General features: G+C 38.2%; 1 protein-coding gene across 2 annotated transcripts; it reads right to left on the bottom strand.

Moving 5' to 3' along the window:
* Positions 1 to 1,097: 1,097 nt before the first annotated feature.
* KLHL20 (kelch like family member 20) lies at positions 1,098 to 24,552 on the bottom strand. Of its 2 annotated transcripts, none has more exons than XM_014052212.2 (13): positions 24,404 to 24,552; positions 23,368 to 23,471; positions 22,941 to 22,999; positions 20,547 to 21,120; positions 15,905 to 16,063; positions 15,096 to 15,190; positions 14,546 to 14,661; positions 12,625 to 12,808; positions 8,067 to 8,210; positions 7,839 to 7,999; positions 7,082 to 7,290; positions 4,884 to 4,990; positions 1,098 to 2,841 (listed from the first exon to the last, which is right to left on the bottom strand). In XM_014052212.2, exons 3-13 carry the CDS (start codon positions 22,961 to 22,963, stop codon positions 2,757 to 2,759), a joined length of 1,857 nt encoding a protein of 618 aa, XP_013907687.1. In that variant the 5' UTR covers positions 22,964 to 22,999; positions 23,368 to 23,471; positions 24,404 to 24,552; the 3' UTR covers positions 1,098 to 2,756. The 2 variants fall into 2 exon arrangements, with proteins under 2 accessions (XP_013907687.1, XP_013907688.1); XM_014052213.2 differs by having other exon boundaries at positions 7,839 to 7,972; positions 24,404 to 24,550.
* Positions 24,553 to 24,575: the final 23 nt, after the last annotated feature.

The raw sequence follows: 24,575 nt of genomic DNA, 5'->3' as shown, positions 1-24,575 counted from the left end.
TAAGAGATTACAAGTTTTAATAATTAATTGTGCTATAACTTTTTCCTAATACAGTAAAACAGAGTCTTTTGACTATTGCAACATGCTATAAATGGGGCTGCCCTTGAAAAAGTATTCAGAAGGTTCAAATGGTTCAGAATGCAGTGGTCCACATGATTTTGTGCAGGCTTAAATGTGCACGTCATCTCACCTGTGGGAACTGCATTGGCTGCCAACTAGAGAGCCGAGGTGGCGCAGTGGTTAAATGCAGCACTGCAGGCTACTTCAGCTGACTGCAGTTCGGCTGTTCAAATCTCACCGGCTCAAGGTTGACTCAGCCTTCCATCCTTCCGAGGTGGGTAAAATGAGGACCCGGATTGTTGTTGGGGGCAATATGCTGACTGTAAACCGCTTAGAGAGGGCTGAAAGCCCTATGAAGCGGTATATAAGTCTAACTGCTATAGCTATTGTTTCTGGATCCAATTCAAGGTGCTGGTTGTCACCTTCAGAGCGCTACAAAGCTTGGGATCTGGTTATTTCAAAGGATATCTTTTCCTGGTCACTTTTACCTCACCCACTAGAGGGGGAAGGCAGAGAATGCTAAAGGTCCTTTTTCCTAAGGAGGTTCATCTAGTGGGACCAAGAACAAGGCATTTCTGACTCCCTATGGAACATCATCCCTACAGAGATAAGATTCAACTCTAGTTTGACAATGCCCTGAAAATCTGGTTTTGCCAATGGGCCCAGCACTCCAGAGCACGATGGAGCCCCTTAAATGGCTTGTTTGGTTGTTGTTGCCATGGGGGGGTGTACTGTTGTGATTGATTTTATATGTTGTTTTTTATTGTTGTAATTTGCCTGGAGTAACAGAGTAAGTTGGACGACCATATACAATTTGTTAAATAACTGGGTGCAACTTAGTTTTCAATCCTTTTTAGGGTTCCTGCAGTTCTTGTCTATTACAATAGCATATCACTACAGATTATGAAAAAAGAAAATACAGAAAAAGCTTACTGAGAGTACATATATCAACTGACCTATGTAGAAAAGCATAACTAGAATAAACATTTTTTTAGTATTACAATATCAATTTGGCAAATACAGGAGTCATGAGAGAATAGAATACACATACAGATTTTATTTAATAACACTATACAAGTTAACATGCTAGAAAAAGCATAAATGATATGTAAACAATTGTTTACAGAATACTTTTTCTTCATAAAGGTGCAAATGTTCAATATGTAAACACAAGAATGCCAACCTTTAGGGTAAAAGGCTTTATCATCTCAAGTAATGTCTCCCCAAATTTGATTTGTAACCCTCCACCCCATCCTAATTTATGAATAGATATAATAGACATTGAAGATGCTTGAATTTATAAACAAAGTTGTTTCTTATAAATGTGACACAGGACACTTTAGTGTCACTTGTTTTTTCCCCCCAATGGTTATAATCCACAAAGATCAAAGCAGTTTATCCATTCTTTTGCAACTTTTGGAATTATAAGAACTGACTAGTGTCGCAGGATGTATCAAATTAAGAACTGTTGTTACTCAATTCAGATATAAGCTGTACATAGATGTCCTGCACTTGATTCAGCTGCAATGCTGAAACGGTCGTAATAAATGTATTTTTACAATCCAATTTTCATAAACTGGTCTAAACCACCTCCCCCCACAACAGAATAAAACTACATCTTAAGGATAAATATGAAAAGCTAAACTGAAAATCCTAATGTTCTAATCACTTCTTTCAGAAGCATAGTAAGGCTAGCCTTCTTATACTTTGGAATCCAGATTTAAAGCAGAGCAAGGATAGTACCTGAGGCTAAAGTGGGAATTTATTTTATTTCCTATTAATTATTGAGGGCTTCCCCCACTTTCTTTAACCCATACTGCAAGATTACTGTCCAGATTTGTGATTGTGTATTAGAGAAATGTTCCCACTATGCCAACAGTGAAGTGCATCTAATGGTTCACACTCATTTCAGTAAAATTAACTGCACTACATAAAAGTAGATCTGGGTTCCTGAATTGCTTCCGTTTAGTTTCGTGGAAACCATCTAAGAAATTGTGCTAAAACTTCCCTATTTCTATTTCTTGTTCCAATAACTAGATCATGAATTTGCAATACTTCGTTCTTGTTGCTGAGTAACACTGTCCTTATTTAATAGCTCTGTGCTTGTGTGTGTGTGTGTGTGTGTGTGTAATGAATTAAATGGAGTAAGTCTCAGTTTTAAGAAAACTGTCCAATACTCTCAGTACAATATGTTTTAAACAAAATCTACCACTCATCCTGCTAAAATGAGTAGGTTGAATGCCATTTTTTTACAACAAGGCAGATGCAGAGGGCCATCTGGCTTTATTATACTTTCTGAACAAGGCAAATGATGTTTATAGAAACATTGCTCTTACAGCTTGTCACTTCTTCACACAGGTTCACCTCTTTGAAAGAACTCACATATATCTGGGATCTTAGACAATGCTCGGAGTAACAGTGGATTCCAGTTCCAGCAGAAAGATTATATTAGGATAGGAAGATAAAGACAAGGAAATTACTGTTCCAGGGAGTTTTCTGCGTTGGGTAGCATGTTTTTCCTTAATTGTAGCAGAGAACAGAGCAAACGTTTGAATATCCACTACAGTTCCAAAGGAAGAGGCACAGCAAGAACATAAGTGATCTCATTTTACTAGAGTCTTGAAAGGCTGTTAAGTTACCTAACACAAATGTTTCAGTTGGAATGAGGAAACAAGCAAATTTTTCCCTTTGGCTTTTTACCATATATGGGATTCGCAGTGTGTCATTTTGATAACCCCCACACCTCCTCCAAGTCGACGGTAGTTCATTCCGCCATACAGCCTGCAGAAGAAATGGTATGCTTCTTAAAAGGTATAAGAATCAGAAAGAACTGCTGAAAAATCTAAAACTGAAGAGTCTAAATACAATTAATTTAAAAAATGAGACACACAGTCACTTATATTAAATTTACATGGTGCTTATAAGTCAACAAGCGTGTAAGAAGTTAATGAGAAGGTTTTTCATTGTATCTTCACAAACGTTATGCTTTTAATTCCAATTATATTCACTTACTGTGATGAATTAAATGATTAAAATCTGGATGAAACAAACTGCAATAATAAAAATGTATTAAAACCATAAAATATGAAATGCCATAGTGAATAAGAAATTTTTTAGCATAAGCTTTTGTTTTTCCAGGCAAATTTTAAATTATTATTTTAGAAGATCTGTTATAGATTTTAAACCTTATTAATTCATCAAAGCACACATTTTTCCTATAGATTGTTGTGATTACAACACATGTTAAGCCATGACTAATCAAGGTTTGTTGAACAAACTACGTTGTCAATATGTATGATAATTTGAAGGTTTGAATTCTTTTTTAAGAAATTATTTTCTTGCACCTCTGAATTAGTTAAGTTTGGAAAAAGCTAAAAACAAGTTGGGAATAAGCTAAGAAAAAAGTAACACATGCTCATATGTGCTAAGATGCAATTAGTAAGCTGCTAACATCTCTTGCATGTTCACAGTTTTTCCTCACATAAATTGATTAGCAGAATATTTTTAAACTTAGAATGAATATACCTTGCACATACCAACTTAAAGGTAATCTGTGTCTGAGGTCTTTCTACACATTTTATTTAAGGTAAAATCTTCCAATATCTGCAAATATCCTATCTGCAATAAGACAAATGACTTAACCTTTAAAGAAATTAGAATTCCAGAAGAGCTCAGTTTGGGCATTAAGTAAAGCTGAATTTCACAACCGAAATAATTCTCTGATAATTTATTCCATGTAAGAATAAATAATTTTGGAAGATAACAGATATGTGTTATCTTTGTGGCATTCCTCTGGCATTAACTGCACATTTGCACTACTTTAATCAAACTCACCACTATTTCAGAAATCATAGATCATGAATTCTGAGAGTGTATGTATATTGCTCCTGCCCTTATACCCACAGTGGGTACTTTGTACAGACATTACGCCAATCAGAAATGTGCTAGAGCCAAGGTGGCGCAGTGGTTAAATGCAGCACTGCAGGCTACTGCTAGATCAGCAGGTCAGCGGTTCAAATCTCACCGGCTCAGGGTTGACTCAGCCTTCCATCCTTCCAAGGTGGGTAAAATGAGGACCCGGATTGTTGTTGGGGGCAATATGCTGACTCTGTAAACCGCTTAGAGAGGGCTGAAAGCCCTATGAAGCGGTATATAAAAATCTGCTATTGCTGCTATTGCTATTATTACTGCTATTGCTATTGCTTTACTTGGTATTGGTTAAATGCATAAGGAGCTGGGAGGGGATTAAGATGATGCAAATGTGATCAAGATGCAAATTCTGTCTCTTAATTACTTATATGCAAGTATGAAATGGCAGGGCTTGTGTTGTCATGTCACAACATGTTTTGTATTTTGGCACCATCATGTTTAGAATTGGGATATCTATAGTATAATGTGTGAAATCAGTCATTATATCTTCTACTTCATATGGTAGATCAGAAGTCTTCAACCCTTCGGCCACAGCCAGGTACTGGTCTGCGGCTCATTCAGAACTGGGCTACATAAGTGGTGGGCAAATGCACTCGTATGGGAAGCTCCATTTGCATGAGTGGCGGGCACTCATGTGCGAAACTCCATTTGTGCGAGCAGTGGATACGTGTACCTGACACTTGTGTAAATGGAGCTAGGCATGTCCACTGCTTATGCGGAACTATCTCTATTCCCCCCCTCCCATCTGCAAAGCTGGAACAGTTGGAGATCCCTGCCATAAGTTTGTGAACCCATTATTTTCAAGGACTGATTATATAATCAGAGGGATAGCATGTTGAAATAAATACAGTGTGACTTATGCCTTTCTTATCACTGTTCAAAAGTTAGTTTACCTCCATGTGTTGGCATCGGGATCAAAAACCTCAATAGTCTTCAAGTATGTTGTACCATCAAAGCCTCCCACGGCCATTAGTTGTCCGTTCACTACAGCAAGTCCAACCTAAGAGATAATTAAGTCTTGTTTAGTGGTCAAGTCTGGTTTAATGGCTAGGTCAATCACTCTCCGTCTAAATCACTTCATGGAGTTATGGGGCAAATGGGAGGAAGATGAAATATCAATAATGTTTGCTACCTTGAGTTATTTATCAAAATAATAAAGGTAGGGTGTAGATCAGTGGTAGTCAACCTGGTCCCTACCGCCCACCAGTGGGCATTCCGGCTTTCATGGTGGGCGGTAGGGGTTTGCTGTAACTCTGCTTTACAAATTTTATAAAGTAAAGTTACTTCCCTACTTTATAAATCACAATTACCGTGGAACCGGTGGGCGGTTAGAAAATGTTACTACTAACAGAGATACAAAAGTGGGTAGTAGGTATAAAAAGATTGACTACCCCTGGTGTAGATAAATAAATATTTATGTTAATTACATAACCAAGAATGCTGCAGTATAAATTTTTGATGTTTAGTGTTCTAAACATTAGAGCCGAGGTGGCACAGTGGTTAAATGCAGCACTGCAGGCTACTTCAGCTGACTGCAGTTCGGCTGTTCAAATCTCACCGGCTCAGGGTTGACTCAGCCTTCCATCCTTCCGAGGTGGGTAAAATGAGGACCCGGATTGTTGTTGGGGGCGATATGCTGACTCTGTAAACCGCTTAGAGAGGACTGAAAGCCCTATGAAGCGGTATATAAGTCTAATTGCTATTGCTATTCTAAACTGCAATTGTAGTGATGGCAATTCCTGCAGTCCCATTGCCATTGTTAACTGAATCCTACGGTCATTAGACAAGGCAACTTCTTGCTGGCTTCCCACAACCAAAGTCAATGGAAAAACAGGCAGGAAGTTGCAAGTTCCAGGTTGGCAGGCTAGTAGATAAGTGGTTGCTGCTGTGTGGTAGAGGAAGCGAGAAGGTATCAGGATGCATGAGGGGCATGGTGCAGGTCAAGCAGGATACTTAAGGGATGTGCAAGAGGTGTGCAGCTCCAGGAGCACAATAGGCACTGATTGGGGAAGATGCAAAGGGATGTGCAAGAAGAATGGTTGGAGAAAGTGCAGAAAGCATGGATTGGGGAGGTGTGCAAGGAACAGTCAGAAAATAGGAGGTGCAGGTTGGGTGTGCAGTGGTGTGAGGGGGGGGTGCAGCAAGCATTGGGGAGGGTCCACAAGGGCGCCCAAATGTTTGGCATGGCACAAATGCAGAGAGACAGGTGGGGGAGACAGCCCAGTGACTTGCAACCTTCCCTGCTGTCTTTCTCATTGACTTTCTGGAGAAGATGGCAGAGAAGATTGCAAACAGTGAGGCAGGGTACCTGGCAACCACTCAAATGTACAAAAGTTGTCAAGGGCCTAGACTGCATTCACATGATTGCAGGGGTGCTGGGATGGCAGGATCTCCGTTAAGTGGTTATAACCACCATTTATTCAGTGCTACTGTAACTTTGAATGGTCGCTGAACCAATGGTCATAGGTTAAGGACTACCTGTACTTATTGTTACGCACACATAAAACACTTGGAGTAGTAACATTGCACAGATCATCTTATGTGCCTAAGTTTCATATAGCAATAGCAATAGCAGTTAGACTTATATACCGCTTCATAGCGCTTTCAGCCCTCTCTAAGCGGTTTACAGAGTCAGCATATTGCCCCCAACAATCCGGGTTCTTATTTTTCCCACCTCGGAAGGATGGAAGGCTGAGTCAACCCTGAGCCGGTGAGATTTGAACAGCCGAACTGTAGTCAGCTGAAGTAGCCTGCAGTGCTGCATTTAACCACTGCGCCACCTCGGTACAGTATCTAAAGATTTTCCATTAAAAATGATCTTATGCTGTGTAATCTGATACTTTATAAATAATTATTATAATACATATCAACATGGAGCCAGGGTTCTAACTTCATTCAGCTGTAATGTCTATGCACAAAACAAGCACATTTCCCCAAAGAAGACTATCAATACAGTGCTACCTTTTCCTTTTCCAAATTCGAAGTTTTTAATCGCAACTTTTGCACGCCTATTAAATTGTTCTCTTTAATACTGGGCAGTCTAATCATGGAACATATGGAGAAATAGCAGTCAATCAACCAAAGACCTTACCCCACTACGGCGTGATGTCATTGCTACTACAGGAGACCACTGATTAGTTCTGGGATTATATCGCTCAGCACTGCTAAGTTCGGTAGTATCATCTCTGCCTCCCACAGCATAGATCATGTCTTGATATACGGCACAGCCTAGATGCTTACGCCGAGTGCCCATAGGTGCAATTGTGTGCCAGCGATTCTCCTGGGGATTGTAGCGTTCCACTGTGGATGGTTTTTATGATACTGGTCAAACAATAAAGGCATATAACAATAGCAAAACACAGTCTAAATCCCCCATTCCCATATCAACAGCTGTAACAAAAATAATCAGGTGAGATATTGGTAATTATCAAACTGTAAGCTAATCTGATTCAGTCTTCAGTTTATATTCGTAGTCCATCAGATGTTTCAAGCAACACAGAAGAGTGTTTAAAAAGTAGCTGTTTGTAAATATTATTTCTCAAGTCTGGAGATATATTAATTAAAATACTGGTTCTATTATATCAAACAAACTTTTTAATCTTGAAGAACTGTTAATCACTCTTAATAAAAACTCTCAACTGATTTATTTGGAAAATCTGTCTATCAGATAGAGACAACTAATCTACTTAATGAAGAATTAATGAGGTATAACAACTTGGTAAAAAGAATGAATGATTCCTGCTGTGCTATAGCTCATTTTCTTTCTCAATAACACTGATAATTCTTGATTCTTCAATGTCCCTGAGCAACAAAAGTATGAAAGTAAATTGAGCTTCTATGGGAAATACCTGTGTTTAGAGGTGATGTCCCATCAGAACCTCCAACAGCATATAGGAAGCCTCCTAACACAGCCACAGCTACCCCAAGTCGCCTAGTACTCATGGAAGCTACGCGAGTCCATTTGTTTTCTTTTGGATCATATCTAAAACAAAAAGAAGGAAAGATCTCACTGCCAGTAAAAGTAATCCTGCTATCTTCCTGAAGGAACTCTGTTTCCAAGTTGATTTTTAAAATACCTTTCAACGATGTTGAGACAGGAAACGCCATCCTGACCACCTACAGCATACAGATATCCACCAAGTACTGCTACTCCAACACTGGTTCTGCAGGTGCTGGTAGGTGCTACATCGCTGCTCCACTGATTGGTTTTTGGATCGTATCTGGAAAAGAAAGTATATTTCAGGTCTTGATGGTAATCATCTTGTAAGTTCTCACTCTTTTTCTTATGAGTTCTGTATTTTCTTCTCTTGAAACTTCTATTTTTTGGACTTTTTGTGGTGACGTGACCGTGTTTGGAGCTGAGGAATGAGAGTTCTCCTAACCTCTAACTTCTTCGTTTGGGCTCATTTTTGAGCGCTGTGGATCCTGAAGGGACCAGCAGATTAAGGGGGAAACTCTGAAGATGCTGGGGTGATAAGGCAAATCCCTCAGTGGGTAGGAGAAACCCACTAAACGGACGAAGATCTATCCTGCCACTTGGTCAGGACCAGAGCGATGGCGACCGCATAAGAAGGAAGCAGAGAGAGAAAGCAGTTGCAATCGAGACATTTGTTACTATTATTGACAACCCAAAGAAGAGGAGGCCAACGCGAAATTGGCAGAGAGGGTGAACTGGAAAGAAAGACACTCTGGGAAGGAGACTATTTTTGCAGTTCAGATTTTTGCCGAAAAGTAGTGAGAGCATAGGCATTGAATTGGAATTGACAGTCTGAATAACTTGAAGGAAAGTGAACACAGTAAGAACGAAAACCCGGCATAGAAAACAGGAGTAGGACATATTAACTGCTGAGAAGACTTGGAAAGCACATAAGGATTGTTTAACAGTCGGATTGGTTGTTGACTTTTTTCTTCTTGCTCTTCCTTCTACTGTTTTGTTTTTCCCAAAGAATAGTTAAACTTACCCACCCACCCCTTTATTTTCCTTTGCCGCTGGACTTGTTGATTAACTGATTGACACTAACAGTGATGCTGAAGAGAGGGTGACACCTAGTGGATTATAAATTTGAACCGCGAAGTCTGATGCAAGAAAACCAACGGTGACATAAGCTGATATATATATCATAAGCTGATATATATACTGATATATATACCGAGAGAGAAACTAATTACTAGAATTGTATAGCTGATACAATTGAGAGACATCTATTTGTATAATATAACAGTGTGATATATAACTCTATGATATATAATAATTAAGGACCACCTTCTTGGTGGCTGCTCCGACCCTCTGGAACGAACTCCCCGTGGAGATTCGTACCCTCACCACTCTTCAGACCTTCCGCACCGCCCTTAAAATCTGGCTGTCCCAGCAGGCCTGGGGCTAAAGACCCTAACCCTGCCCGAATGGTATGACTGTTGTGCTTTCTTTTAATAATGTATTGTCTTATGTCTATAACTTGTTTGTTATCCCCTCCCCTCTGAATTGTGAGCCGCCCTGAGTCCCCTCAGGGAGAAGGGCGGCATACAAATAAACTAATTCCAATTCCAATTCCAAGGATCAAAAACAGAATAGAATAATACATAGGAATGTTTAGATACTGAAACGTGATATTAAGGAAGGTTAATTATTGTTAAATATTGAGATATATAATTATTGATACCACTGATATTGCTGATAAAGTAGAAGTAAAGTAGAATTTATATGCAATTGTGGACAAGAATAAATAGGGGGATAAGAATGGCAACTTCAGTAAAGTTAGTGAAAAAAACTACACCCAATATGATTTCGGCAACACCCCCCTCCTCGAATCAAAGATCAATTCAGAGTGCATTGGGGCTGGAGAAAGGCGGAACGATGGCAGGAACAACAGGACCAGCACCAACAATGCAGAGTATGCAATTGATGCTCCAGATTATACAAGAGACATTGACGAAAAGCCAAGAAGTGATGGCTACAAATCACGAAGAGATGAAAAATGAAATAAGAGAATTGAAATGAAATATCAAAAACGTGAATGACAAAATTGAAAGGATACAGAATGCCTAGCAATCAACGAACTTACCTCCAAATCAAAACTAAATGCAATAAAGATACTAAATTACATGATATTGAAACCGAACCACACGAATTGGATAAAATTATTCAAAGCGCAGATAGAAAGATGATAGGGAGAATATATAACAATTTCTCCTGAAGTATAAAATGGAAGAGGAAAATGTGAAAGAACAAATGATAAAATGGGCACAGAGTATTGGCTATAATATTGAATTAGACAAATGTGAAAAATTTTGGGGAACAAACTTAAAAAATGACACTATCGGTTGCATACAAGGAAAACCAATACAAAATGTTTTACAGATGGCACCTGGCACCAACAAGGTTAGCTAAAATCTTAACAAATACCTCCCCAAAATGTTGGAAATGTGAATCAATACATGGAACATATTACTATTTATGGTGGACCTGTGACGAGGCTAAAAAAATTTGGAAAAAGATCAAAAATTGGCTGGAGGCAATAACAGAGGTTAAAATAGAATGGAAACCTGAAGTTTTTTTATTAGGAATAATGTCTGCGAAATACAAAAAGGAAATCCAGTATTTAATACTACATATAATTAGGGCGACAAGGATTGCCTTTGCCCAGAAATAGAAAAACAAATTAACTCCAAGCAAAGATGAAATAATAAGAAAGGTTATGGATTGTGCTGAAATAGACAAACTAACTGAAGAAATCCAGGGAAAAGAAGAATCAGAATTCTACCAGATATGGGATAAATGGTATAGGTGGATGGAGGAAAGAAACAAGAATCAATGAAGTAATATAACAAAACTCAAAAATAATAGTTATGGGTAAAATAAGAGGGTTAAGAATGGTGAAATCTGAATGAAATACAATAGAAGGGGAAATACTATAAGGTGAACAGTATCGATTGATAATTGCTATTAGAAAGAACAGGAAGCCCCTGTTCATATTGTATTGTGTAAATGTGGCGTACGTCTAAGTTTTGTGTTCGTGTATTTTACATGTTTGTTAATAAAAAGAAACTTCTATTTTTCATCTATATTGTTAAGAGTTCACCTAGATTGAGATTAAATACTGGACAAAACTATGTTCAGGGTAGTATTTCTGTTCAGAATAAACAACTAATTTAGTCCAGAAGAGGAAGAAGAGAGGAAGGAGGTGAAATTCTTGTTTTCGTTTCTTTTGAAAACCTCCATTACCTGATACATATTTAATTCTCGCTGCATGATTTTTAAGATATGGTCCGATTTATGTGTTGAATTTAACTGCTGCTTTTAATGCTAATTTGTAGTTGATCCTAAGATTGCTTATATTTTTTAACTGAATATTGTATCAATGCAAGCCACAGAGGTGGAGAAATCTGTTAACTGAGAGCTGTATTTATATGTGTACGTGATGATCCAAGTTACAATTTTCTGATTTTACTTTTTCAGGTTAGTGTGGCGAGATCTGAGTTTGTTTCTTTGGCTTGTTCTCTATGTTTTTTACAAAGCAAAATTTTGGGATAAAGTTAAGGGTTTTATACAGTTCTCTTTGTCAACATGATGAAACTGCACAGCCTGTTTATCGTCTGAATTCTATGGGGCATAGTCTGCCTATTACTACCTTTAAAGAAATCTAAAATCCCTATACAGATAGCCCTCGACTTACAACAATTCATTTAGTGACCTTTCGAAGTTACAATGGCACTGAAAAAAGTGATTTATGACCATTTCCCATACTTATGACCATTTCAGCATCCCCATGGTCACGTGATCGAAATTCAGATACTTAGCAATTGTTTCTTATTTATGACAGTTGCCATGTCCCCGTTCATGTGATCATCTTTTGCGAACTTCTGACAAGCCAAGTCAATGGGGAAGCCAGATTCACTTAACAACCATGTTAATAACTTAACTGCAATGATTCACTTAACAGTTATGGTAAAAAAAGTCCTAAAATGGAGCAAAATTTACTTAACAACTGTCTCACTTAACAACAGAAATTTTGGGCTCAATTGTATTCCTATGTTGACTACCTGTGTAATTTTTTTGACAGGAAAGAAAAATCCTGAGCCATTTTAATAATAATATAAAAGCCATGTGAAGGTAATTTTTACATTAGATTTATTAAGTAATATATTGGAATATAATTAGTAATTAGCATAATGATCTTAAAAAGTCTTCCTATGGCGGAGACTGAACCTTTTATCCAGACTTTTAACAGTATGCAGATGCCAGGATGTGGACCTCACTTGTTTGGCCTGGGGTTATGATACACAACTGGTATTATCCACATAATGGTGACAGCCAATCCCATGTCACTAGATAAACTCACCCAATGGCCTCGTGTAGACTTTAAATAGAAAAGATGAGAGAGATGAGTCCTGAGGACCCCCTCCAAAATGTTGGAGTTTATCTCCAACATTAACTGAAACCGCTTCTGGGTAAAGGAATGAAATCACTATAACACAGTCTCACTGTTCCCAAGTCTCAGATGCTATGATTTATGATATATATCTTGCTTTTCCATTAAACAATTTATTTATTTGTCACTTCAAATAACTCAATCATTGCTATAATGTTAGCAAGCACACACTGAAGAGCTTATGTTTTGTGTGATAAGAACTTACCTTTCTACACTATTTAGGTAGGAAGAACCATCATGTCCTCCTACTGCATAAAGAAGATCATCCAAGACACTAACTCCAACACCACATCGTCTTTTGCTCATGGAAGCCACCATCCGCCACTCATTTGTTTGAGGATCATAGCGCTCAACACTGGAAATTGCATCTCCACTACACCAGCCACCCACTGAGAAAATCAAATTGGGAGACAGTAGAATGGCAGGATATAATTAGACATATGGAGAGTGGGGGTCAGATAATATTTTATATACATACATATACGTACACATAAACACACACAAGTGCGCACCCACATGCCTCTAAAGTGCATATTACACCCAGCAGACAAACTAGCTGTCTGATGACCCTGAAGGAGAGAAAAACAGGTAACAAACAAGATTGTTATCTTTCCCTTGATGTGCAATATATGGGTACAATTTAGAAGATGTAGTAAAGTATCAGATGAAAAGGCACGAAGGCTCCTTAGAAAAACAAAATATAGAGGAAGTAGGAGACCTCAAGTTCAAGTCCTGCCTTAGCTATGAAAGCCACCTAGGTGACTTTGGGCCAGTCACTCTATCAATTCAACTCACCACACAGAGTTGTGGGGAAAGGAGCAGAAGATGTGTCAGATATGTTCACTATCTTGTGTTATTTGTAAAAATAAAGATGGATATAGATAAAGAAGTATTTAGTTGCATCTATCTGCAAATGCTTCGATTCCTTACTTAAGTGAGCTTTTTTTCCCACAACAGCCTCGCATTGTCGACTGGATCAGGTCAGGAAAGTAGAGAAGCCTACATTTGGCATATTCCTGATGTTTTTATAGAATTATGGTGTCTGACTTTGCCCTTTATCCTCACCAATTCTAAACCTGTTTGGCCATATTTCTTTGGAGTTTCAGTAGGACAAACCTCTTGAGGACTCAGCAGGAGCAAGTCCAGGACTCCGCAGGAATGAATCTAAGTAAGTTATGATTCTGAATGGTGGTTGTGGATTTCCTCCATTTGACTATACAGGAACAAGTAAAGGGCAGTGAGTACTTGTGAACCAACATACTTAGATACAAGTGCAAAAGTGACCAGGGGGACAAAAGTGTGGCAATTTTTATCTACTGTATGTCTTAATCTCATTGACTGGTATTTTTCTGTCCACTGATAAATTCCTGCCTGATTACCAGGACCAGGTGGCTCTCCCTCCCAGCCACCCTCACTTGTAGAAGTTGGGGAATTCCCCTGTGACCTCTGCATTATGAAACACAAAAAGATTCTTGTCTCTCTGTAGAAGTGTAGAAGTGAGAAAATTAAAAAGGTACATCAATCACGGTGCATCAACCACGGTGCAGGAAACCATATACAGCAAATAATGTGCCGAGATGGCGCAGTGGTTAAATGCAGCACTGCAGGCTACTTCAGCTGACTGCAGTTCTGCAGTTCGGCTGTTCAAATCTCACCAGCTCAGGGTTGACTCAGCCTTCCATCCTTCCGAGGTGGGTAAAACGAGGACTCGGATTGTTGTTGGGGGCAATATGCTGACTCTGTAAACCGCTTAGAGGGGGCTGAAAGCCCTAGGAAGCGGTATATAAGTCTAACTGCTATTGCTATAATGTGTACTCCAAAATGTATCAGTTCCGCCTTTTATCTTTTCTTTTCTTGCAGGATTTCAAGGTAACACAGCCAGATAGCTTTTATTTTTGTTGCTATAACTTCTTTGGCTATGCTTTTCCTTTTTTTTTATCCTACTTTCAAATTTCTGGCTGAGGAACCTGCATGTTTTAAGACACATTGTGAATTTTGCATTACACCATAGTCTTATATTTTTTTCCCCAAGTAAGAAAAACAAAGATTTCTTGGGATCTAGGAAAAAAAGCAAAAGCTCTTCACAACGGACAAAAATGCTAAGAATGATGGGCATGCATGCATACCTGCAAAGAGCACCTCTCCACAACGGATGGGTTTGCGTGGCCGAGTTCTAGGACCCTGCATCAGTGGCCGTTCTTGGGGCAACAGCAGGTAGTTCTTAGCTTCATCTACTAAATCCCTACAAATACATTAAAATCAAGCCCAAGGAAAAATAAGTACTGCTAATCTGAAATATAATTATTAATATTGATGGTATTGCTTTGTATTGAAAGATGAAGCACAGTATTTGCCTGCTGAGTATTTTTCAAGCTTCACATTCTGAAATGTTTTCTTTTTCAACATTTACTGTCTGAAAAAGTTAGTTTTCTTGAAGAAACACCAAGACCACACCAGTTTTAACTGATCTTCTCAGTGTACAAGAAATGCATATTTTGGTCTACATATGTATTTGTCGATAGAAAAGATGTCAAAGATAAACGTATTTTTCTAATAAGAATGTCTTAAGAAAAAAACATTAAAAAGTGCTATAGACTGGCATAATTTTTAACAGAGCAACTTCACAATTTTATATTAAGAAGAACTGTAGGATATTTCTCATTAGTAAAGACTTACCTACATTCTTCATCACTTTTAATGAGGGGATCAGAGCCAACTGTGCCCACCAAGAACTTTGGACTTAGCAGTGGCAAGCGGACATGTTGCAAAACCTGTCAAACAAGAACAATGGATCAAAAATCAGATGCTCTACCACTTCGGGGCACCTAACAAGTTCCAATGATCGAATTAAGCGGAGCCTCAGAGCTTTGGGTATCACCTCATAGAGAATAGGGCTGAAAGAACTGCTATTTCACATTCTGATACATTTTCAAATAAACAACTCTTTTTTTGTTCATATTAACAAACAACAGCATGTAAATAAGTAACAAAAATGTATATGTTAGCATTCCAAGTATCATGTAGAATTAAATCAGAGTCCAAGGCAAAACTATCCTTAAAGTTCCAATTTAATAAAGCAGACATCTTAGCATATCTGTGTAATCCCAATTCTAAAGAGCTACCTGGGATTCCACCCAGTTAAAAGTTCATGATCTTGTCCCCACACCCACAAATCCATCACATGGTCCAATCTTCTTCTTCCATGCTGTCATCTCCACCCAGCTGCTTCCGGTCAGGTGTAAAAGTGTAGAGACAAACGATGACCTTGGTCTTCTGGAAAAGAATAACAACAACACATTCCACAATCCTACTCCTTTCTATTCCCCCCTCCCATCAACTATACTAATGAAACAACATAATGAAATAAGAGAAAGTGTGGCAGGGCAAAATTCTAAAAGGAATATAATTGCAGGCCTGACAGTATATCCTGCAAAATAGCATATTTGCGTATGTGCAATCATGTAAGAAATGTATTTGGAATGTACCTGAGGAAGCTGCGGGCGCCTTTCTTGAATGCTGTATTTGACCCAAGCCATTACTGCATTGAACACTTGTTCTTCACTCCGGACATTGAGTTCATCACTGGAAATGATGTCAATAAGCTGATTGGCTGGAAGCAACATGAATTCTTCACTTTCCATCACCTATAATAAGATAAAATTTCAAGTTCTGTTGAAAAAAGTACTTCGGCACCTTTAGCTTTTGCATATTTCAGTGTAGGCATTTCATAATATATCTAAAGCCCCATTTTACATACAATAAATTTTACATAAGAAATATATTATTTGCATTAAGCCATCAATATAAATTTTCTAAGTTCAAAATCAGTATGGGTCATTAAGCAGAATCATTTGCCTTGATTCCAGAAGCATTAATTAAGATGTTTGCCAACTATGGTTTAAGAGTGGCCTTTATAGAGTTGTCCTCATAGGTCTCTGTTTCTCCATTTGTAATCAGGAAATAATGACAACCCAAAATGCTATTGAGAGAATAAATCATTTCAATAAAGCAGTTACATTTGTATTATGGACAAAAAATGTACAGAGAGTATAAAGCAAAATTATCCAATGCATTGTAGGCAAATATATATATATTTGTAGATTTTCACGGGTGTAGGTATGCTGGTCTTGTTGTATTCGGGTCTTTTCCCGTGTAAGATTGAGATTGCCTTGGCAACGTTTCGGTGAGGTCTCACTCGCCATCTTCAGGCTGGTGTTTTTGGCTTAAAGCGTGGTCGGAGCTGCCGACTTTCTATAAATCTTGGTGCTTGTGTGTGTGTGTGTGTATGTGTGGAGTGCTGGCTTTGTTTCAGTAAGTGGATTGATAGGCTGTGTGGTTGTATCATGATTGGTAGATTCGTGCTGATTGGTGCTGGCTGTGGGTCCGTTGTCGTTTTGTGTTGTAACGGCCTGGGTATTGGATGGGGTTCATTTGTTGACTAGGGCTGGTTTCCAGATGTCTGGTAGGCGGGAGGTATTGTTATGTTTATTCATGTTGTGGGGGTGTTTCTCTATTTCTTCCATAATTATTCTCTTGTTGAAGTGTTGTCCTGTTCTGTGTCTCGGTTCTTGGGGGGAGTCTCCCTTTGGATTAGGTTGGTAATTGTTTTTCTTTGGAATCTGTTGGAGATTAATATGTTTATGATCTCCAACGGATTCCAAAGAAAAACAATTGCCAACCTAATCCAAAGGGAGACTCCCCCCCAAGAACCGAGACACAGAACAGGACAACGGCATCGCCCTCCTCCCTTACATCAAAGGCACCACAGATGAAATCAGCAAAATTCTCCACAAAAAAATATCAAAACAACCTTCAACACTGACCAAACAATAGCCAACATCTTAAGAAACCCCAAAGACAAAATCCAGCTAGAAAACCAAGGAGTCTACGAAATACCATGCAAAATCTGCCCTGCAACATACATAGGACAAACGAACAGGAGAATAAATGCACGCATCGCAGAACACAAGAATGCAGTAAGAAAAAAAGAACAAACTTCCTCCCTTTTCCAGCACCTTAAAGCTACAGAACATGAAATTAATTTTGAAGGAATCAAATTAATCTCCAAAACTGAACACTTCAACAAGAGTATTATGGAAGCTATAGAAATAGAGAAACACCCCCACAACATGAATAAACGTGACGATACCTCCCGCCTACCAGACATATGAAAACCAGCCCTAGTCAACCAACAACTCCACCCACCACCCAGGCCGTTACAACACAAAACAACAACGGACACACAGCCAGCACCAATCAGCACCAAGCTACCAATCATAATACAACCACACACCCTATCAATCCACTTACTGAAACAAAGCCAGCACTCCACACACACCCACCAAGATTTATAGAAAGACGGCAGCTCTGACCACGCTTTAAGCCGAAAACACCAGCCTGAAGATGGCGAGTGAGACTTCGCTGAAACATTGCCGACAATCTCAATCTTACACAGGAAAAGACCCGAACACAACAAGACCAGCATTATATATAAAGCAGCAGTTATATATATATATATAATCTTTTAATCTTAGTTTCTGTCAAAGACAGAGTGCCTCGGGGTTAAAAGATGGACTCACTTTAACCCACCTCCTTTTCATTTGCTTTCTCTAAATATACACACAGGGGCTCAGGGGCACCTCAGAGGGACTCAGACTGCAAAAGCTGCCAAGCACTAAAGTGCGAAATACAAGCTCCTGACAAGCTGCAAACATGTAGATATGCATTCCCTCTAGGCTCTCAGTGGAAAACAACTTTTTCCAAAGAGAGAAGAGAATCCATAACATTTCTATAACATACAGAACTAAGGAAAAAGATATTATCTTGCCCCATTGGAATCAGGTCAATTGAAGGAACTTTCTGAAATCTCTTTTTCGGACTGCTTTTGGGAAGCAGCAGTACAAAAGATAACAATTGTACAGAACTTTACCTCCTCTAAACCCCAGGTTCCCAGGCAGGTAGGATAAAATCACTTAACGTAAGGAATATAATAGTTTTAATAATAAAACCATATTTGGAATTTTACTGAGGAGAAGATTGACATTGCCTTGGTCCTCTTCCTAAAGCCAAATGCATTTAGCAAATGGGGAAATCCTTACTTTATGTTTACTTTGTTTTTAAATGATCTAACTGATCTTGTAACACTGAAATTCTATGGGATTATTTTTTAAATAAAACATTGTATTCTAATTAATAATTGTGAACATTTTAGGATTTCTTGGTGAAGGGTAATATATAAACATCTGAAATAAATAATAAAACATTCTAGTAGATAGCTTTTTATTATTAATTAGACTTATATACCGCTTCATAGGGCTTTCAGCCCTCTCTAAGCGGTTTACAGATTTTTAGCAAATTGCGTCAGCAAATTGCCCCCACAGTCTGGGTCCTCATTTCACCCTCCTCGGAAGGATGAGTCAACCTTGAGCCGGTGAGATTTGAACCGCTGAACTGCAGGTAACAGTCAGCTGAAGTGGCCTGCAGTACTGCACCCTAACCACTGCACCACCTTGGCTCCTCCTCTGCAGCTGTGGCAGTAAAGTATCTTTCATCAGAGTTGTTTCAATACAGACTGGATGATCATTTGTTGGGAATGCCAGGATCACAAATTCCTGTACTGTACAGGATTGTCTCCAAGATCCCTTCCTTTACATTCCGTGATTCAATTCCATTTAAAAAGATGTATTGTTTACTGAGCAAGTTATAGATTTCAAATCAGTTTATTCTAAGAATTCTGCTAATATTTTATTCAAGTATTTCTTTTTCTCATATAATACATCAAAGAGTTGAAACAAAAAGAAATTTTCATTTGAACACCATATGACTTGTAAAAGTAGTGTCCCTGCCCACTCATTAATCAAAATATAGCCCATGACAGTTTGAAAACAATTCAGAATTTGCAGGGTGACAATTTCATTTGAGCCAAGGTGGCGCAGTGGTTAAATGCAGCACTGCAGGCTACTTCAGCTGACTGCAGTTCTGCAGTTCGGCGGTTCAAATCTCACCGGCTCAGGGTTGACTCAGCCTTCCATCCTTCCGAGGTGGGTAAAATGAGGACCCGGATTGTTGTTGGGGGCGATATGCTGACTCTGTAAACCGCTTAGAGAGGGCTGAAAGCCCTATGAAGCGGTATATAAGTCTAACTGCTATTGCTATTGCTATTCATTTGGCTCCCAGTTGTACCTGTACTTTATACATGGATATAATCTTTTCCCAATGAACTAATCTAAAGATGAAGATAAACTATTTTATAAAGATTATGAATATTTCCATTATTCACTTCATAGATCACCACATATCAAGCTGCATTTAATTCTGTATAAGAAATGCACTGTGAAAAGTAATCCATGCTAAATTTATTAATAATAATAAATGATAATCAATACTTAACAGAAATAATACTGTTAGGGTTATGAAATAGTACAAAAAGTCGTAAGATAGCAACTACCAATGCGGAAATTCAGCCACATATGGCCCAGAACAATGTTCTGGGTCATTTCCTTATGGTTGTAAAATTATCTTCCTAACAATTATATTTTCACTTGGTAATACAGTACTATTAGACTCCATCAAAATACAATATTCTAGCAAGTATTTTCTTCTGTATTCTCAGTGTAGTACCCTTTTATATGTAAAACTCTCGTTCTCGTTAATAAAAATTGAGGAATTACCCCAAACTAGAAATCTATTATTGTTCTCAGTCAAAATACATTTGTTCTACTCCAAAACATTTATGACCATTTATAGTGAGCAATATCAAAAAGAAAAAACATTGTATTGTATTATTGTATTATCATCATATGAGAATGTTTAAAATTTTAAACTTGCAAGATGCATGTAGTTTTAAGGTTTGGTCTATGCAGAATACAGTACAACTTAGATTTGAAAAATGATACAAAGACAAAAAAGCCTTGTCAACAGTATGTGTAATAAAGATTTTAGCTCATATTTATTTTTGCAGGATGAAACTTGTAATTGAAGGGAAGTTGGGGTTTGTTTGTTTTTTGTTTTCTTTTAATGCTGAGGACTGTTCAAAAACCTTCACCTACTTTGGTACAGTTCATAGTTCATGTTGTCACTTACTTCCAATGCATATATTGACCAGATTTTAATTATAGGGTTACTCACCTCTTGAAAATTATGCTGAGTGAATTTATCAGCAATTCTAAGAAGTTCACGGCAAGAATGAGTATCCGCAAACGCTCGAATGCCAAGGCAGTTGGAAGGATCCAACTGTCTTTTCAGAAACTCACAGCAGGCTTCTTGGATCTCAGCTAGTTGGAGGAGGCAAGCAGCTGGTAGTAAGGTCTGAACATTGCCCTCTTCTACCGTAATTTGGGAAGTGTATGCAAAGTCAATAAGCAGTTCCATGGCCCTTTCATCAATGTCTCTGATCACCACTTCAGTCTGCCGGCTCTCTGCAAGTTCTCCTGTGAACATAGCTCGGAAGTAGGGACTGCAGGCTGATAAGATGACTCGATGGGCATAGATCTTTTTGGCCCCCACAACCAGCACCACATCACACAGCTCCCGGTGCTTACGCAACAAATTGATAACCTCCAATGTTTGGCGAGGGTGCTTGTCCGAGATGTAAGGCATGCGAGCAGGTTGTGGCACTCCTTCGGGTAGTTTGTTGGGATCTCCAAGAGTACAACGGCTTGTTACATCCATTCCGGTTTCACCTGCTCGATTGCTAGTACACCTAATAAAATAACAAAGCAGTGAGACCATTGGATAGAAAACATTATACCAAAAACATGAAGTGGACAAGCATTTATTAAACTATAAAGGGAAGGAAAGAAAAATGTCGTAAGAAACTTCATCTTGACAGTTTTTGATAGAAGTAATTCAACAATGAAAAAAACAATAATGCTATTTACAGATCTCTTTATTAAAAGGGAAAGTGTACTTATTATAGCCGGAATAACTTTAATAAAGAAATATAATATTTGGACTGAACAAATTTCTGAGAAAATATTCAAAATAAAATGCATGTAATACCAGATTTTCTTGTAGAATCCAAATAGTGAAAGCTATGTGAAAACATTAAAAAGCCAAACAGAAACTATGAACAATTTGGGTTATAAGAATTCTCTTTCTTTTTAAAAAAAACTGTTAGTTTTTTTCAAGACAATTCAAATTCCAAAAATATATATTTTTAATTAGGATGAGATGTATATTTTAATTATTCAATTTCCTTGATTTTTAACATAGAATCCAATGCAATAGGAGAGGATCTAGGGACTATTTTATGGTCGAATTTGATTTAAAAAAAATCTATTTATGACATCTAACTTAAGAAAAAGAGTAAGAAGCAATACAAATCCAAAGTGGATCCATGGGATGTTTGCAATTTGTAAAATGGTAAAAAAACAAAAAAACTAGTAAAATGAGTGTCCTTGCACAAGCAGGAAGATGCCACAGTTTTAGTGGGCTGTCTAAATTTTCTGTAAAAAGAGAAGTAATTTTTTCCTGAACGCCCTATATAAATCATACTACTAAAAATATGGGTAAGGGGGAAAAAGTCAAGATGTATCCATAGTTTATTGAACAGTACACAATGGCAATGTTTACATGCATCCCAAAGCTAAATATATTGCAGCTTTGTTCAATGTGTGACCCTGACCCTTGGTTTTTCTGATACCAGAAGTCAAAGTAAATCTTGTTGAATCAGCCACCCAGAAGGTAAAGCAGGCGAGCTTTATTTAAATATGTTTTCTATATCTTATCCATTATCTTATTTTAGATAGCTGTTGCATATTCAAGTTTTAATCTCAGCAACTACTTAGATCAGATTACCAATTAAATGAAGATGATTAATTAATTAATTAATATTGTACATGAAAGTCAAGTAAATAGCTGCAAGTCAAGAGAATTATGCAGATACATAGGTAGGAATTAGTAAAGACCAATCCTTAAAGCAAACGTAAGACTTCATGGATATTTCCCAGTATAAGAATAATTTACCATTGTATTCTTCCAGCATTTTAGTTCCCAGTCTAGTTTATAGTCCTGAGATTCCCAGATGATATCCTATCCGAGTACTAACCAGGCCTAGTTTATTAGGTTCCAAGACCAAACAAGATTGACCAAATGCTGCCAACTCTTAAAGTAATACAGATGCAAAATTTAAATTTATAGAGATGTACTGAAGCATTTAAATGGGGATAGACAACTTCATAATGCTTCAGCAGTCTCAAAAGGCATGACCAACTGTGAGAGTTACTGGCAGCTGTGATTCAAAAGCCAAGAGAGGTTGTAGATTACTCACTTGTGCATTAGTCTGTTTTTCCAAAATGCAGTGGCAACTGTAGTGGGCCACTGTTCTCAGAGGAAAAGAGGACAAATGGAAAGCTTTAAAGTACTATTGTCTAGATAGATACAGATACAGATTAACAGAGTTGGAAGGGACCTTGTAGGCCATCTACTCCAACCCTTATCTAGATTCTATACATTGATTATAAATAATAATTTAGTATGATCATGTCACAATGCAATCTACTTAACTAAGTATATAATTACCTGCGCATTGGTTTTGTGTCCATGCACTGCAAAGAGAAGTCTTTAAATTATTGCTGACCCTGGGCAAAGAATAAAAACAAAACTATGTAACAAAAAGGCAACTCAAATAGTTTATGTATTTAAGAAATGATCAGATTATACACCACAAAATAAATTCTAAGATAAGTAAAGGATTATTAACAATTTCCACCTATTCATATCCTTTTCCAAACCCATTCTGCCACTACTACAACCATACTAAATCTATGTTTAATTCTAATTTAATGTGATGAACATACACTGGACATACACATCAACAACTGCCCAGACTTTAGCACTGCCTTCTAAAATAAAAATGAATACTTATTCTTACATACAAAACGAACATTTGTTCAGTTGTCATTATATGAATACATTTGAAATTAAAAAAGCAAGATTAGTCACTCACCCTGTGATAAAATAAGAGGTACAATAGAAGCTTAATAATCAATAATCCTTGCCTTCAACTCATTTTATCCACCGAGAACAGCAAGGTTGATGACATCCAGATGCCTAAAAATAAAATGTAAAGAATGTGAAATGTTTCTTCTAAAAAACCCATCATTATTCTTGTTGTCTGCATTGAAATAAATCTTTGTTCACCTAGAATAGTTTAAGCACCACAGAACACTTCCGAAAGATGACACTGAACATTCTCCTTAGTTTCGGAGAGTAAAGCACATACAAGGGCTATCTAAATCAATAAACACAACAGACTGGACAGTTGATAAAGAAGGCAGATGTATTTTACCAACTCAGAATGAATGCTTCTCAAAGCCTGCTTTTGATCCAAGAGATCTGTGATGACAGTTGGAATCCCTCTGCCAGACATTGATCATGCAACAACATTCATTCCCTCCCCCACAATCCCCCACCAGCAATTCATGCATCTCTCCAGGAGTTCTCCTTGTATGAACCCTCTAAACTTCATTGGAAGTTCATTCAGTTTAACTTTTTCCACACACACCCCCCCCCCCAACAAACAAGACCTTTAACAAGATATGGGGTGTGGCCATTAGCTTCACATGGTTGGTGAAGGCATAAAGCATGGTGCTCTACTGATGATAGCTAATAAGTTACAGGAACTAAGCAGAGATTTCCTTTTCGAAGTGGTATACAACCAAATACTGTTTCCCCGGAAGGTGATCAACTCACGATTTATTTAAGGAATTTAAACACCAATTCATTCCGGAGATCTCCCGATCCTGCTTGAGGTACCTTGAAAACAAGGCAACTAACTGACCGGTATGTACTGGGGGCGGGAGGAGGGTTGATTGCAGATTAGATGGACCTGATTTATTGTTGCTGGGTGTTTCTGGTGTTACACTTAAGCATGCCCTTCAGCCCAAGGTCCCGCCCCATCTTTTCTCCCACGGATTCTTTCACAGCCTCCCCTGAGTCCCAACTGTCCACCACTACAAGCACTGCCAACCCTGGAAACTGACCTCCCGGGTGGAAGATAATGGAGCTTATTCTGAATTTCAGCGGCGGCGAGCCCAGAAGCCGTTGCAAGGAAATGCCATCTATCGGCATGGGCTCTGCACAGTATCTTGTAGGGAGTGGGAGGAACGAAGGAGCTTCCCAACTGCCACAGCCGCAATCATTCCCACAGTTCCC

The sequence above is a fragment of the Thamnophis sirtalis genome, unplaced genomic scaffold (assembly GCF_051295495.1).
Source record: "Thamnophis sirtalis isolate CommonGarterSnake01/CBP01778 unplaced genomic scaffold, rThaSir2_p1.2 scaffold_12, whole genome shotgun sequence".
Lineage (NCBI taxonomy): Eukaryota > Metazoa > Chordata > Lepidosauria > Squamata > Natricidae > Thamnophis > Thamnophis sirtalis.
The sequence above is the reverse complement of the archived record's forward strand: the minus strand, read 5'-3'. Positions and strand labels throughout refer to the sequence as shown.